This window comes from Brassica oleracea, chromosome C3 (assembly GCF_000695525.1).
Source record: "Brassica oleracea var. oleracea cultivar TO1000 chromosome C3, BOL, whole genome shotgun sequence".
Lineage (NCBI taxonomy): Eukaryota > Viridiplantae > Streptophyta > Magnoliopsida > Brassicales > Brassicaceae > Brassica > Brassica oleracea.
In genome coordinates, this window is record NC_027750.1 from 4,644,790 (window position 1) to 4,660,466 (window position 15,677).

At 36.7% G+C, this 15,677-nt stretch overlaps 2 protein-coding genes, 1 long non-coding RNA gene, 1 other non-coding gene and 2 pseudogenes across 9 annotated transcripts; all 6 read left to right on the plus strand.

Annotated features, from left to right (window-relative positions):
* The window catches only part of LOC106329712, a 2,486-nt pseudogene extending 173 nt beyond the window's left edge, over positions 1-2,313 (plus strand).
* A 161-nt stretch (positions 2,314-2,474) lies between these two features.
* LOC106328907 lies at positions 2,475-4,938 on the plus strand. Of its 6 annotated transcripts, XR_001267661.1 has the most exons (8): positions 2,475-3,288; positions 3,388-3,581; positions 3,665-3,811; positions 3,931-4,001; positions 4,167-4,229; positions 4,308-4,392; positions 4,539-4,602; positions 4,685-4,931. It is a non-coding gene; the product is annotated as an uncharacterized LOC106328907 (long non-coding RNA). The 6 variants fall into 6 exon arrangements; XR_001267663.1 differs by lacking the exon at positions 3,665-3,811 and having other exon boundaries at positions 2,476-3,288; positions 4,167-4,263; positions 4,347-4,392; XR_001267662.1 differs by lacking the exon at positions 3,665-3,811 and having other exon boundaries at positions 2,476-3,288; positions 4,167-4,258; positions 4,347-4,392.
* A 2,252-nt stretch (positions 4,939-7,190) lies between these two features.
* On the plus strand, positions 7,191-9,398 carry LOC106333176. The gene is made up of 2 exons (XM_013771656.1): positions 7,191-7,269; positions 7,656-9,398. Exon 2 carries the CDS (start codon positions 7,695-7,697, stop codon positions 9,273-9,275), a length of 1,581 nt encoding a protein of 526 aa, XP_013627110.1. The 5' UTR covers positions 7,191-7,269; positions 7,656-7,694; the 3' UTR covers positions 9,276-9,398.
* Positions 9,399-10,807: 1,409 nt separating this feature from the next.
* On the plus strand, positions 10,808-12,571 carry LOC106329713 (annotated as a pseudogene).
* A 1,341-nt stretch (positions 12,572-13,912) lies between these two features.
* On the plus strand, positions 13,913-15,067 carry LOC106333782. Its single transcript, XM_013772191.1, has one exon. It carries the CDS (start codon positions 13,932-13,934, stop codon positions 15,015-15,017), a length of 1,086 nt encoding a protein of 361 aa, XP_013627645.1. The 5' UTR covers positions 13,913-13,931; the 3' UTR covers positions 15,018-15,067.
* A 190-nt stretch (positions 15,068-15,257) lies between these two features.
* TRNAP-UGG lies at positions 15,258-15,329 on the plus strand. Its single transcript has one exon. It is a non-coding gene; the product is annotated as a tRNA-Pro (tRNA).
* The last annotated feature ends 348 nt before the right edge of the window (positions 15,330-15,677 follow it).

Below are 15,677 nucleotides of genomic sequence, written 5' to 3' on the forward strand. Positions count from 1 at the left end.
AAAAAAAAAAAAAAAAAAAAAAAAAAAACTCACTAGCATATATCATATGTGATTTTGAGCATTTGTCGTTAAAATTATCTCTGCTGATCACAGATTTAGCCTCGTCACGGTAGTGCGTTTACGGTTTGTGTCGGGTTAAGATGTTTAGGACCCGTTTAAAAACTATAAATTTTCCGGATGGGTTAAATATTGTCGGATTTGGGTCTGTTTTCTATTTTTGTAAAACCGAAACAAAATCGAATTAGAAATAAGGTAATTTGGATTTAGTTCGGGTTTAAAGCAAAAAAACTATAAAAATCAAAAATTCAAGTTAAACCCAAAAAATCAAAAATAAAATATAAAATATAATACAAGTTTGTAAGATAATTTATAAATATATTTTATATATTTATTTATTTCAAAATTTAAAATAATTATTATTAGGTAAATAAATTATATTTCGGATGCTCGAATATCAGTTCGATTTTGGTTTCTAGGATTTAGAAAAATAGAAACAGTTCAGATTTTTACACATTTTAGTTTTTTTGGTTCGCTTTCTTTCGATTTGGTTTTTAATGCCCTAGTGAACGGTTACAAATGTAAATTTATAATCTTTTATTTGTTTTCCGCCCAATATATTGCTAATGCTTATTTTTACAGCGAAATATGGTGAGCAGCTAGCAAATAAAGTTCCTTTTATTCCCAATAAACGTCATATCCTAAATAAATAAGAGTGCCTTTTACAGTTCGCTCAAATTCACTACTTTCCCGGCGGCAAAAGTCTCCGACGCGGACGACTTCGATTTTGCTGTTGCTTGAAGTTGTTCAAACCGGTTCGTGGACTGTATTCAATCTGCTTCTTTTTTGTTTTTTAAAGAATAGTAGTTAATTGATTTGTATTTATAATGTATCTGAGCTTAGAGTAGGGTTGCTGGCACTTTAGCCCAATATTAGATTTAGGTTTGTTAAGACTTGCCTGTTTAAACACTTTATCCAATGGTTTGAACAAGACTTGCCTGTTTCTGTTGGTAAGTTCAGACTTGGGAGTTCTGAGAACACAAAAGACCGTTCCAGATTATCTCATCCTATCCAAATCCAATGCAACGAAGGAGGAACCAACTCTGGTCATTTCACTGTTTCACCAAGAAAAGGAGAGACCTGGGCCCTTTTCAAGAACTGGGATATTATCAAGTGGTCTTCAGAGCCAGATTCTCACCGTAGTTTTGAGTACGAGTTCGTCCAGATTTTGTCTGACTACGCAGATGGAGCTGGTGTATACGTTTCATACTTGCATAAAGCAAAAGGGTTTGCAAGTGTCTTCTTTCGAGTGGGAACTGGTCCTGAAGACATACTTCTTATCTTACCTCACAGTTTGTATCGATTCTCCCACAGGATTCCTTCCTTCAAGCTGACTGGATTTAAAGGAAAAGATGCTTACGAGCTGGATCAAGCTGCGTTACCAAAAACAATCCTGCCTACAAACTCTGTGAGTGAGAGTAACAGAAAGCGTAAAGGCCAAGCCATCTACTTTGCTAGGAAGGGGAACGTTTTCAAGACTGGTCAGATTTGGTCATTTTACAGTGGCAATGATGATTTGCCTCTACACTACTGTAAGATTCAGAAGATCACTTATACTCAAGTACTCGAGCAGGAGCCAGTTCTCAAACTACACATAAGCAGGCTCAAAAAAGCAACTCCTTCCCCCAAGGACGTCATCGACTGGGAAGATGGGAAAATGCCTCTCGGCTGTGGAACTTACTACCCTAAAACGGTTCTCGAAATCATCACTCCAGATGCTGTTTCGCATCAGGTAATGATGCCTCAAATCTCGTTAGATGGAAAAGAATATACAATTCTCCCCAAAACTGGTGAAGTTTGGGTGATATACAGATACTGGAGACGTGACATCGGCTGAGAGGTTGGATTATTGTACTTATAACATTGTCCAAGTTCTTGATGATACCTTGGACTACAAGGTCTTGCTACTGGGGCGCGAGTCTGGTCATGATCGAGGTGAATTCTATGAAATTAGTTGGTTCAAGGAAGTTAAGAAGTATCAGCATTACGATGATGATGGGTGGGCAGAACCAATATTCACCATCCCGAAGACGGAAAGGCTTAGATTCTCTCATCAGGTTCCTGCTTCACGTGTGACCAAAGAGAGGTTTGGAGATTTAGAAGACCTTTTTAAAGTTGAATCTAGAGCATTGCCTATAAACCTCTTAGGCCACTGAACACAATGAAGTGGGAAAGGAAGAGAGGCTAGCGATTCTTTTTTTTTTTTTTTTGCTAGTTTATTTTGGTTAAGAATCCTAAGACTTTTTCTATGATGTTTCTTATCTATGATATGATTTGAATCTAGTTATAAGTATAACCACAGATTTGACAAAAAAGAGGATCCATCTACAAAATTATTTTGTAGAGATTTATCATTTAATAGCTGTATAAAAACAATATAAAAATAACTATATTTAAACATCTATACTATATTAAAAGGATATATGAGCTCCATTGAGCCTGTCCACGTCAGACAATAAAATCAGCCAATAGGAAAACAGCTCTCCGCCACGTCAGATGCTCACTTCTGTCATTTGGGCTTCGCGTTTCACCGGCCCGTTAATGTTCGACGAAGATGCAGGACGACGAAGACAGGTCCGAAGGACTCAACAGCTTCCGAGAAATCAACCGATACTACTACAAACCAGACTCCAGCCGATGTAGACGCGATACTGATCTAGTGCGGAAGACTAAGCCAGAGCAACTCCGCCGCGGCGGCGAAAACCAAGAGGTATTCTGTATCCAAGAGGAGCTTCGACTTCGACAAGAACGGCGACACAGACAAAGCCGATGCGGAAGACGGAGGAGAGGAAGAAGAAGCCGAGCGGCAGATTCATCAGCAGCAGCGCGGCGGCGGAGAGTCCCGTCGGACTCTGAGCAGTGTCGGGAGCAGAAGAGACGGACTCCTAGCAGGGAGAGGGAGGACTCGAAGAGCTACCGATCGGGGAGTAGGGAGAGAGGAAGCGTTAGCAGACGAGGAAGCAGATCTCCGGAGAGAAGATCGGAGACGACGAACCCTAATAACGGCATTGGCAGTTCTGTAAATTCGAGTAACAACAACAATATACCTGCCAAGTTCGTTTCGGTTCCTGCAACGGATAAAGAGAAGAGAAGCAGCAACAGCAACGCAGATGCGTCTATTAAAAGGGTTGTTGTCAAGAGAAACGTGGCGTCTCCAAGGTCTCAGTCGCCTGCAAGAGCGGCGTCTCCTAGAGCTCAGTCTCCGGCCAGAGTTATCAACCACTCCTAAAGGTTAAAGCTTTAATTCTTTTCCAGAATTTTCGATCCTGATGGTAAATTGATTTCTCTTATATCAACCGTCTTAACTGGTTCGAGATTCCATTTTTACAGAAATCTGCAAAAGTGTCGCCTACACGTGTTCGAACCTGAAGGTGTGGTCCATAAAAGAGATTTAGATAAGTTTTGCAAAGCTCTCATCTTTTTTAATTGAGCAGTGAATCTGGCATTGTTGTAATCTTCTTACTCTGATTCTATTGAAAATCATTTCTTATACAGATGTTCTTCGCACCAACACGAGAGAATTGGTATGACAGCTACACGAGTTTATGTATTCTTATCTCTTGAAAGTTTACTTCAACAAGCATATTTGATCTTAATGATACAATAGATAAATGGTGTAGCAAATAAAAGTCTTATAACAGTTGGCGAGACAAATCTTATCTTGAAAAAGACTATTCACCATGTTTCTACAATGCTGAAGAGGGTACCCCTTAAGCCGAGAAAAAAACTATAATCTCTTGATTCCCACGTTAATGTATGTTTAATAATCTCCAGATCTCTGTCAAGCATATATTTGTGCCAATATCTTGAACGTGTTTTAACTTACTAACAAAATATGTAAACTGGCTTACTTTGTGATAATTAATTTTTTAGGGACAGATGAACTGGTCAGTGGAACATAGCCAGCTTGAGCCTAAGACTGAGCTTTGATAGAGGAACGAAAGGTACTGATACACAATTCTTCTCATTTTGACGCAATTGTTTGATTTGTCAAGGGTGTTTGAGCATTTGAGATCTTGAACATAGATTTATCCTTCATGAATAACTTTTACCTCCCAGTTATTTATTTGCTTGCCACCGACTGATTCTATTGTTATGTGAACGTGTAGTTTCCTACACTTCTGCACCATTTGGAGATTATATTGCTTCTCCACTACTACTAAATATACATGGTTACAAAAAGCTTTTCCTGCAAACTAGAGTAATGTACTCAATTTTGATTCATCTCAATGGTCAATGTATCTCTGAAGGTGGTTCAAAGAAGTCTGCTGAAAATGGGTTTATGACAGGAGGTGGCTGTAATAGCTCGAGCAGCAGAGTAGGAAGACAAACCTGGTAATTTATTTTTCTTTGAAATCGCATGTGTATGCACATTAATCTTTTCTTAATGTACACATTATTGAGTATTGAATAAATTTGGAGGGGATAATGTCACCAGAACTTGATGTCAAATTCGATTATCATTATTTGCCTGATTCAAGGTCCAAGCTGTGGAGTAGAAGTTGTAATGCGGCTCTGGAGAAAAATCAGTGTTGGGTAGATAAGGTATTGAATTAGTTTTGGGTAAGCGGAAATGGTTGTTCAACTGTATACTAATATTTGTATGTTTGACTGTTGAACATGAAAGGAATGTCTTAAACACCTGAAAAGAAGTAAGTCACAAGATTCATACACCACAGAAGAAGTAAGACACAAGAGTTGGAAGTGGTGACGACAATGTAAGAATGAAACTAAAAGAATATTTGTAATGGGAAGAATTAAAAAGTTTCTACGGTTTGTGTGTTCCTGAGGATTCGGTTTGGTGTGTTTTGTTTTCATTGCCAAAATGGTGCGCTTAGTAAAATAAAAATATAGAAATGGAACGATAATTTCAAATTAAAATTAGTTATTCAAAGCTTAGCTGAAGTAGCAGTACGTTATGTATATAAAAAATAAATTTCTAATGGGTTCTTAAAAGATAGTTGTATACAATACGATTTACATTACATATACGACTGAATATAATTCCAAGTGCTGATTATATTCACTAAGTTCAATGTTAAAAAACTTCATAAAGCCACTTAGAAATATACATATTCATAACCAATTTTTAAGGATTAAGTGTATGTATTTTCTTGAGCCCTCATATAATATTTAAACTGAAATTATTCATATATACAATAAAAATTACTTTCTCCATTTTCTAATTATATTTTTCTGAATCTCAAGTTATGTAATGGCTTCTACTACAAGAAGTTTTGCTCCCTTTTTGTTTGTTTTATTGTACCCTATTTTTTTATAATACAAGAGTGAGAAGAACTTTAATTTTTTTTGAGGTCCTGATGAATCAAAGATGTGAAGAACTACATATAATTTATATAAAGGATAACTATTAGTAACTACTATCACATTTACTTAAGATGTTTGCTCATCTGAACTTTAACTGTTCTTGATTTAAAGCTAAGAGACTCCTGAAACAACTGTTGCCATGACTAAGAAATGTACTCACCTATAAAATGAAGCCATTAACTTCAGTGGATAAGTTTGGGTATAATGAACACACCAAAAAAGAATGTGATTTCACAAAGAAGTCGTCACCACACTTTGAATAAATTGAAACCGTAAAGTTGCCGACCTCACATTAACAACATATACATACTTTTAAATTTTAATATTGAATCAGTAGCGTCACAAACAATAGCAAAGACTTTAAGTTTTCAGGAATTACGTAACGGTTGCTACCTTATGTCCTCGCCTCTTAACTTTTCTCTTGACTCTTAAGGAACTCTCAGCCACACTTGAGAACATACTCATCTGCGCACACCCTAACAAGGTGAAGCAGAGCTTGCTATTAGACGTACCTACACCCAAATGCCACGGTGAAGAAGGCTCCTCGGGCCAACACGCTTGAAAGCATCAAACTCAAGTAAAAAAAAAATCACTATATAAAACTAAAATAGATCATCAACAATCACCAGAAAAAAAATGTAACACACATAACAATAAAACAGACATGGCAGTACTATAGAATAAAATACACTAAGTCATCGTACCAACTTTGCATAAAGAAAAACACATGAAGGCCAAATCAATAAGAAAAATAATTAACAACAGTATAAAAATATTAGTAATTCTTACTTTAGATGATGTCAAAAAAAAAAAATTCTTACTTTAGATTTTCTTCATGTCAAATTGAAATACAAATCAAATACAAAAAAAATAGAAATCACTACATTTTACATAATTTTTAAATTTTGTGTTCTTCTAACAAAAAAAACAATGTTAGTGGTCTTTTTTTTGTTACTTATGTTAATGATCTTTTCAACTTAAATAAAAAAATTAATAAAATATACAATTTGATCTTAGAATAAAAACCTATTATTATTATTTTTCAATATAAATTAAATTTCCAAATGTTTTATAAAATTATATTATATTTTAATATAATATAGTTTCAGTGTAAATCCACCTGCCCGTAGGGTTTCTGATCATAAGATAGTGAATATTTTCTACCAAAATTTTGCAGATAGAAATTATAAAACTACAGATTAAAATATTACAGTAATTATTATGTAAGTTATTTATACCAAAAATAAAATGAGGGTTCTGTTAAAAAAACTAGAAATTTATATTTTTTAATTTTCTTTTGTTAATTATTAGTATTACTTATGAAACTCTTACTTGCATTAACTACAATGATTTTTCAATCGTTATTTTTTTCTATTTAATTTAGAATTCTATTTCTTCTGTTTTTAATTATAAGTTTAACAATTCAATATATTATATATAAAAACAATATGATTGGAAATTTTGTTTAAAAGACTACGCGCGGCCAAAAAATCTAGTAGTAGTAATAAAGTTAGTGCAGTAAACAAAAATGATAAAAGCATATAGTAATAAAGGAAAAATGTTACAGACTTACAGAGAAAAAATTGGAAATTTTCAAAATTCAAATCCTAAGGATAATAATGGGATTAAGGAAAATAAGGAAGCTGTTTTAAGTGCAAAAGCTTGGGCTTGTTGGGCTCATAATGATGGTTAGCCCATTTATAGTGTTCTTCTTTGATATATTTTCCCGCCAAAATGAATTGGGGAATTAGGGCTCTTTTTAGTGCCGTGAAGTGTTGAGAGTGAGGCAAAAACTGTAAAAAGAATGAAACTGTTCCTTATCCTCCACCAAAGACGACGGAACCTTGCCCCACAGTACTCTCCGACGTCGATCTCTTAAACAGAGTGAGCTCCTTAAACGTCGCTCTTCTTTCATTCAGTATACTTTCATGGATTGTATCTTCGAGTTTTTCTTCCGATTTTGAAAACTTCAGCTGTGTCTTTGTGAAACTCGAATCTTCTCTGCATTGAATATTGAATTTGTGCCTAAGGAATCAATTGCTTATAGTACCATTTTTGCATCCGAATTTAGGGTTATTGCTAAATCTAGGGTTGTTGGTGTTCTCGTTTTTTTTTTATCCATCTAAATCGTCAGATTTGGGTTTCCATAGATGCTTATTATGGTTTGTGATGCTCTACTTGGCGCTTGAAAATACTTGTAACCACTTATGATTTAGGGAGCTTGAGCATTATCTAATCAGTACTAAAGTAATATAATGTATCTTCCGCAGGAGGTGAAAGTCGTCTTGTGCTTATACTTTATTTGTCTGATGATGGATATCACTTCGAAAAGGAAAGCTGTCTCAGAGACTTTGATCAAAGGGACAGGTACTGCAGCATTTTATTCTGCTTCTGATGAAACTGTTCACTCCCCTCGTTTGACTTGTGCCGTGAGTGTTGGCGACAAGAGGAAGAGGAATGAGCATGGTGTGTCAAATGATGTCAGTGGTGGTCTCAAGTTTAACGACTTTGAGAAGCTGCGGAAAGAAGTAAACTTTTTGGTTGGGCAGACTTGGGCTCTTTATGATCAAGTTGATGGGATGCCTAGGTCGTATGCCCGGATCAGGAAAGTTGCAGCTCCTATCTTTGAGTTAAGGATCACGAACTTAGAGCCAGATCCAGATGATGAGAGAGAGATGCTATGGTTTGAACAAGACTTGCCTGTTTCTGCTGGTCAATTCAGGCTTGGGAAAAATGAGAACATGAAAGACTGTTCGATGTTCTCACATGTTATACATTGCAAGGAAGGAGGCAACACTGGTCATCTCACTGTTTCCCCAAGAAAAGGCGAGACTTGGGCTCTATTCAAGAACTGGGATATTATCAACTGGTCTTCAGAGCCAGATTCTCACGGCAGTTACAAGTATGACATTGTTGAGATCTTGTCTGATACCACTGATGGAGCTGATGGTGTATCTGTTGCGTTCTTGCATAAAGCAAAAGGCTTTGCAAGTGTCTTCTTTCGAATGGGAACTGGTGATGATTCAGACATAATTCAGATTCTGCCTCAGAATATATATCAATTCTCCCACATGATCCCTTCCTTCAAACTGACAGGCTTTGAAGCAAAAGGTTTACCAAAAGATGCTTATGAGCTGGACCAAGCTGCGTTACCTGCAACAACAGTCCAAGAGAAAGCCGTCCCTTCCCATCTAATCCCAGTCCCTAAACCAGAAGTTATTAAAACTGGTCAGTTCTGGGCATTTGGTGGAAATTACGATGACACGCCTCGGTACTACGGTAGGATTCAGAAGATCACCGTTACTCAGACATTCGAGCAGACAGCAGAAACAAAGGTGCATGTATGTCGTTTAAAGGCTACTTCATTCCCTCAGAATGTCATCAAGTGGAAGGACAAGAGCATGCCTGTTGGCTGTGGAACATTCTCGATGCATAAAAATTGCTCAACGCTCTATCCACAACACCTTACACATCAGATATTTCCTCAGACCTCTATGGATGGAAATGAATTTACCATTCTCCCCAAGGTTGGTCAGTTGTGGGTGATTTACAGACTTTGGGCTCCTCACTTTGGTGTCGGAGCACTAGACGAACACTGCTTGGACTTTGACATGGTCCAAGTTCTTGATGACGCCTTTAACTACAAGGTTTTAGCGCTGGAGCAAGTCTTGGTTACTAGTGAAGAGAAGAATAAGTTCTTTAGAGCGGCTAAGAGTAGGCCATCTTATTGTTATGATGAGGATGGGCCAGGAGTGATATTTACAATCCCACAGTCGAAAATGCTCAGATTCTCTCATCCGATTCCTGCTTCCCGTGTAACCAAAGAGGTAGATGGAGAGATGATAGTGCTCTCTGAAGTTGATAATAAAGCGTTACCTTATGGGTGGTGACCGTTGACAAAGGATGTGAGGGAAGGGTTCCTTTTTGTTAGCTTTTTTGGTGTTCTTTGCTGGAGAGATATAAAGACGCTTAAACTTGAGTCTTTTCTTTGGTTGGTTCTAAATCTAACGGGATAGTATGTAGTTTGACAATGTATGAAAATACTTTCTCCATGTGGTTTCTTGATGAAAACGCTAGAATCTTTGGTTAGTTTCATACGTAAACGATAAACTCTCACTTGTCACCATCTTTGTTCGATCACTCGTGTGTTTAAGCACACAAGATTTACCCAGTTTCAAGTCTCAACTGAGAGTGCTACTTGATCAGAAATCCACTAGAAAACTTCGTTGAACACAATTTGTAAGTGATAAAGCTGTGTCTCTTCTCATAAACCTTTCTTAGCCCTAATGTCTCAGCTATGATCTCTCTATGTACAACTATCACATGTGCCATGCTTCTCTCTCTCTCCTCTGCTTTCACAGAAGAAGACAAAGTTAGTAACATTTTCTTTGTCAATAGCTGAGACCTTCTCCTAGGGTTAATATAAGAACACAAAACTTTTATATCGGATTAACATGACTACTATAAAAGAGATTTGAATTAATCCAATTATTATTGATTGGTTTCAAATTTTAAACCATGATAAATTCTGACTTAATTCCAGTAAATTGAAACATTGGAATGACCCTAGTTTATCCGTTTTTATAGTTTGTATATATATATATATTAATGTAATTATATAAAACATGTCATACATTGAATAACAGAAAATGATATTAAAAAGGACAATTCTCTCAAATAACATATTTTTAAGTTTTTGTCACAAAAATAACCATTAAAAAAAAAATGACCAAAATAACTTTTTTTTATTTTGAAAATTTGAGTATTTATTTTATTTTTTATTTTTTTGAAATTTGAAACTTTATCCCCAAACTCCACTCTTTAATTCTAAACCATAAGTCTAGATTAGTTAAACATAAGGTAAAAGTATATCTTTACTCTTTAATAAAACTTATTTTGGTTATTTTTTTCATTGAGTGATATTAATTGGTTATAGACTTATCTTTATTTTTAGATCTAAAAAAAATAAATAAAAATTAAAAATCATCGACCAATAAAATTATAACAATTTTGTAAGAGTTTACCTATGATCGACACAAAAGTCAATAAATGGACTTCTCAATTAATATATAGTAGAATTTAGATAACTCATTTAGATGAACCATTTAGATATACAAATAAACAATCACATAAAATTTGGATAGATCATCTACATAGATCATTTATATCATTTGGAAGGAGATGACAGATGATGAAACAAACACCTTCGGAATGTAAAAAGAAAAAATGTCTAGTCTTGTGTTACCATTTAAAAGCAAGGGTGTTTGTCTAATGGTATGATTCCTCGCTTTGGGTGCGAGAGGTCCCGAGTTCGGTTATCGGAACGCCCCCCTTTTTTTTACATATTTACGGCTGGCAAATTTTAATGAACTTTAAAAACCCTAAAAGTTAAGGGAGACGATCACTCGATTGATCGAATAAACAGGAGAGAGCTTCAATGGAGAAGTTCTTCTATAAGTCCCAAAAGCGGTAAGCCCTCTTTCATCTTCTTCTCTCCTTCCTTGCTTGTTTGTCTGTTACTCTACCCTGTTTACCTCTTGGAACGCAGTAGCTTTTGTAAGGAAGTTAAAAGTTCGATTTTTGTAGTAATCTTATCAAGTTACGTGTCGCTTCTAGGTCAGTTCGAGAAGTAGTAGTAGTTATCAGAGGGGAAGATAGGATAAGCTTATTACCTGAACCGTTGTAATGTCACATACTCAGCTTTCTCACCACCGACCAAGCGGTTCGGACAAGTGTTTTGTCCTCAAGATGGAGACATATCTGGAGATGGGTTCCTAGGTTAGAACTAGACAGCTTTGATTTCACAAACGACAAAGTCTGTGTGGAGTTCATCGACAAGTTTCTTGCCTTCCAAGGCAAGTACTACTTGCGTGAGTTCAAATTAACCATTGACCACGATTTCTTCGATGGTGAGGCTTGTCTCAGTAGAGTGGATATGAGGAAGCTTGAACGTTTCCAAGTCGAGAACCGGTTTAGACTCAATAGCATATTTTACATAGCGACACCCTTAAAGCTTTCCTTGTGTGAGGCATTGGTCTGCTTAAAGCTCCAATTTGTTAGGCTGTATGATTTGAAGTCTCTTTCCTTGCCCTGTCTCAAGATCATGTTCCTGGAAGACGTTGTTCTGCCTAGCGACGCGGCTGCAGAGGAGTTGATCTCTTGCTCGCCGGTTCTAGAAGTTTTGAAGATATGCCTGAGTAAAGATGATTTCGTGGTAGCTTTACGTGTCTGCTCACTGTCACTAAAGAGCTTCACTTTAAAACGAGCGGAACCTGTTGATGCTGATGCTCGTGCTGTTATACATTCAGTTGTGATCGATACCCCAAAACTCGAGTATCTGAGTCTCATGGATTACTACGAACTCGTAAGCTTCGAAAGCTTTGAGATAATCAGTATGGCTGAGTCTGTCAAAGTTAATTTAGATTTAAATTTTGTGATGACAAGAGAGTACTTTTCGGGCATGGAAATCCTCTACAATCTTCTCAAGAACTTTTCACGTGTTGGAGATGTGACCATGTCATGGAGAACTCTGCAGGTATATATAAACTTATAATTAATAAAGCTCTAAACTTTCGTATTTTTATTAATGTGTCTTATTTTCTCATTCGTGCTCTTCTCTTTCTTACAGTTTATATATGTCCTCCATCATAAGGATCCACTTCCAAAATTTCATGCCTTGACCCGTTTGCATGCCACTATGTGCTTAAACACATTGCCTGATCTGTTGCCAATTGTTCTTGAGACCATGCCGAACCTGAAACATTTGTCGTTGGTAACAATTTGCTTAAACGTGTTGCAAGTTTTTTTTTTTTTTTATCTAGTTTGAATTCTGTTGACTTGTGTTTTACAGGAGCTGTTTCGTGATTTATGGTTGGGAAGGTTGTCTGAATTCTCCACTGTGCTGCCTCGTTGTTTGGTATCGTCTCTTGAATCTGTTGAAATGGAAAGCCCGGTCACGGAGATAGCTACTGAATTGTATTTGGCTAAATACTTTATGAAGAACTCTACAACACTCAAGAAGCTCGTGCTACGTTTGAATCAGTCTTCTACCGGAGAGAAACACAAGCCTGGTGTCTTGGAACAACTCATTAAATCTCCAAGATGCTCTACTTTGTGTCAGTTGGAAGTTATTACTGTGGTTCCAGCGTCTGAGGAGGATGTCTATGTAAAATCCAATAGGTTCTAGAGCTGGATTTAAATAAGTGTAAACATATGCAAAGTATGGCTTAAGACTCCATTTGGTTTGGTTGAATGTTTTTTGAGTACCTTTATAATTTAGGGATTAACCGAGGGTTCTTAGCGGAAAAATTCGTTTTTAAGGTATAAGTGTAATGAGATTCGGTTTTGGTAAGAAAATTAGTTTTGCGATTTTGACGGAAAAACTTGATTTTACGGTATTGGTGGGATTTTTTTTTCTTTTTTTGCGGTTTTGACGGAAAATTCCATTTTTGTGGATTTTAGCGGGAAAACTTAATTTACAGTTTTGGTGGCAAATCTTGTTTTACTGTTTTGGTGGAAAATCTTGTTTTTGAAAGCTCAATTTTACGGTTTTGACGAAAAATCTCATTTTGGCAAGAAATCCTGATTTTTCGGTTAGCGGAAAATCTCGATTTTTTTGTTTCGGTGAAAAGACTCAATTTTACAATTTTCTAAGAAAAATTCATTTTTGAAATTTTAACCATATACCAAATATTTGTTGTTTACAAAAAAAAAAAAAATTATCTAACAGGGTTGAACTCTGTATTTCTTTAACCCAACTCTAAGTTAGCCATGAATAGTTTATGAGTAATGCATTATGGTCAGGGCTCCTAATTATTTGGATGGGCTGGACTAACCCTAAATCTCTAAACCCTATATAACATCCCTGGTTATAAACAATAGATGATATGTTATCACTTCCAAGATTATGCACATAGAACATGTTAACGCTAATATCATGCTCTGGTTTGATTATGACATATGCGTCTGTTTTACGTCACTTAAAAGCTTGACTACTTGTTGAGTTTGCCCAGTTGAAAAGTAGTTTGAAAATAAAGAAGCTGTTTTTGATGCAAAATACAAAATATTTAGCTTGGACTTGTTGGGCTCATAATGATCGTTAGCCCCATTTATACTCTTCTCTCTAAGATATTTTCCCGCCAAATTGGATTGGGGAATAGGGCTTTGTTATCCACCAAAGACGGCGGAACCTTGCCCACGCCACAGTACTTTCCGACGTCGACCATAAACAGAGTGAGCTCCTTAATCGTCGTTCTTCCTCGTTACCCCGCGTTAAGTCTAGGGTTTTAGGTGTTCTCTCTCTTTTTGTACGTCAGATTTGGGGTTTCCAGAGATGCTTAATTTAGAGCTCTTATTATTATTTTTATTATGGTTTAGTGATGCTCTACATAATCTACACTTGTTTTAGGCGCTTGAAAATACCTCTAGCCCCTTTTGATTTAGGGATATTGAACATTATCTTATCAATGTTAAAAGTATATACTGTATTTTCCGCAGGAGGAGGAGGAAGTGGTCTTATTGTGTGCTTATTATACTTTATTTGTTTGATGATGGATATCTCTTCGAAGGAGCTTCTTAAAAGGGAAGCTGTTTCAGAGAATTCGATGAAAGGGACCGGTACTGCAGCATTTTATTCTGCTTCTACTGAAACTGTTCACTCCCCTCGTTTGAGTTGTGTTGGCGACAAGAGAAAGAGGAACGAGCATGGTGGGTCTAATGATGATAGTGCTGGTCTCAAGTTTAACGACTTTGAGAAGCTGCGGAAAGAAGTAAACTTTTTGGCTGGGCAGACTTGGGCTATGTATGATAAAGTTGATGGGATGCCTAGGTTGTATGCCCGGATCAGGAAAGTTTCAGCTCCTTTGTTTGGATTAAGGATCACACACTTAGAGCCAGATCCTGATGATGAGAGAGAGATACTATGGTTTGAACAAGACTTGCCTGTTTCTACTGGTCAGTTCAGGCTTGGGAAGAATGAGAACATGAAAGACATTTCGATGTTCTCACATGTTATACATTGCAAGGAAGGAGGCAACACTGGTCATCTCACTGTTTCCCCAAGAAAAGGAGAGACTTGGGCATTATTCAAGAACTGGGATATTATCAACTGGTCTTCAGAGCCAGACTCTCACGGCAGTTACAAGTATGACATCGTTGAGATCTTGTCTGATACCACTGATGGAGCTGATGGTGTATCTGTTGCGTTCTTGCATAAAGCAAAAGGCTTTGCAAGTGTCTTCTTTCGAATGGGAACTGGTGATGCAGACACGTTTCGAATGGGAACTGGTGGTCAGGCAGACACATCTCAGATTCTGCCTCAGAATATATATCAGTTCTCCCACATGATCCCTTCCTTCAAACTGACAGGCTTTGAAGCAAAAGGCTTACCGAAAGATGCTTATGAGCTGGACCAAGCTGCGTTGCCTAAAACAATCGAAGAGAAAGACGTCCCTTCCCATCTAATCCCAAGGCCTAAACCAGAAGCTCTCTGCTTTCCGAGTAAGCATACGAGAAAGGTTTTTCAAACTGGTCAGTTCTGGGCATTTGGTGGAGATTACGATCACACGCCTCGGTTCTATGGTAGGATTCAGAAGATCATCCTAACTCAGGCATCTCGTTTTTGGTGTTCTTGACTGGAGATATAAGAGAGTTTAAACTTAGCATTTTCTCCATGGTTGTTCTTTTGTTGGGTTAAAATCTTGTATTTCGAAAATGTAGGAAAAGACTTTCTCTATGTTGTTCATTAGAATGAAAAGTTTAAGCACTGAAAAAATTTGCAGCAAGTCTAAAGATGTTATTGTAAAATCGGAAGGAATTATGTTTAAGCTTTAACTTTGCGTTGTCCTTAGCCTAGTGTTATCATCTAACATCAAGGGCGTTTGGTCTAGTGGTATGATTCTCGCTTTGGGTGCGAGAGGTCCCGAGTTCGATTCTCGGAACGCCCCTTTTATAACATATATTTTACGGCCGTGACTTTTTAATGAGAAAAAGAAAACCGCTCTATATATTCCATGAGTTATTCTTGGGTTCACCCCCTAGGGTGAACCTTTAGGTTCACCAACCAATAGAAAATTATCATTTTAAATCTAGTATCTTTTAATTAAGGAAACCAAATAACTTGGCAAATTATATTATTTTTTCAAAATAAAATTTAAAAATAAATAAAAATAATATATAAAAAACGAATTCAAAAAAAAAAAAATGTTGTCAACAAAACACTAAACCCTAAACTCTAATCCTAAACCCTAAACCCTTGGGAAAACCTTAAACCCTTGGGTAAACCCTAAACCCTT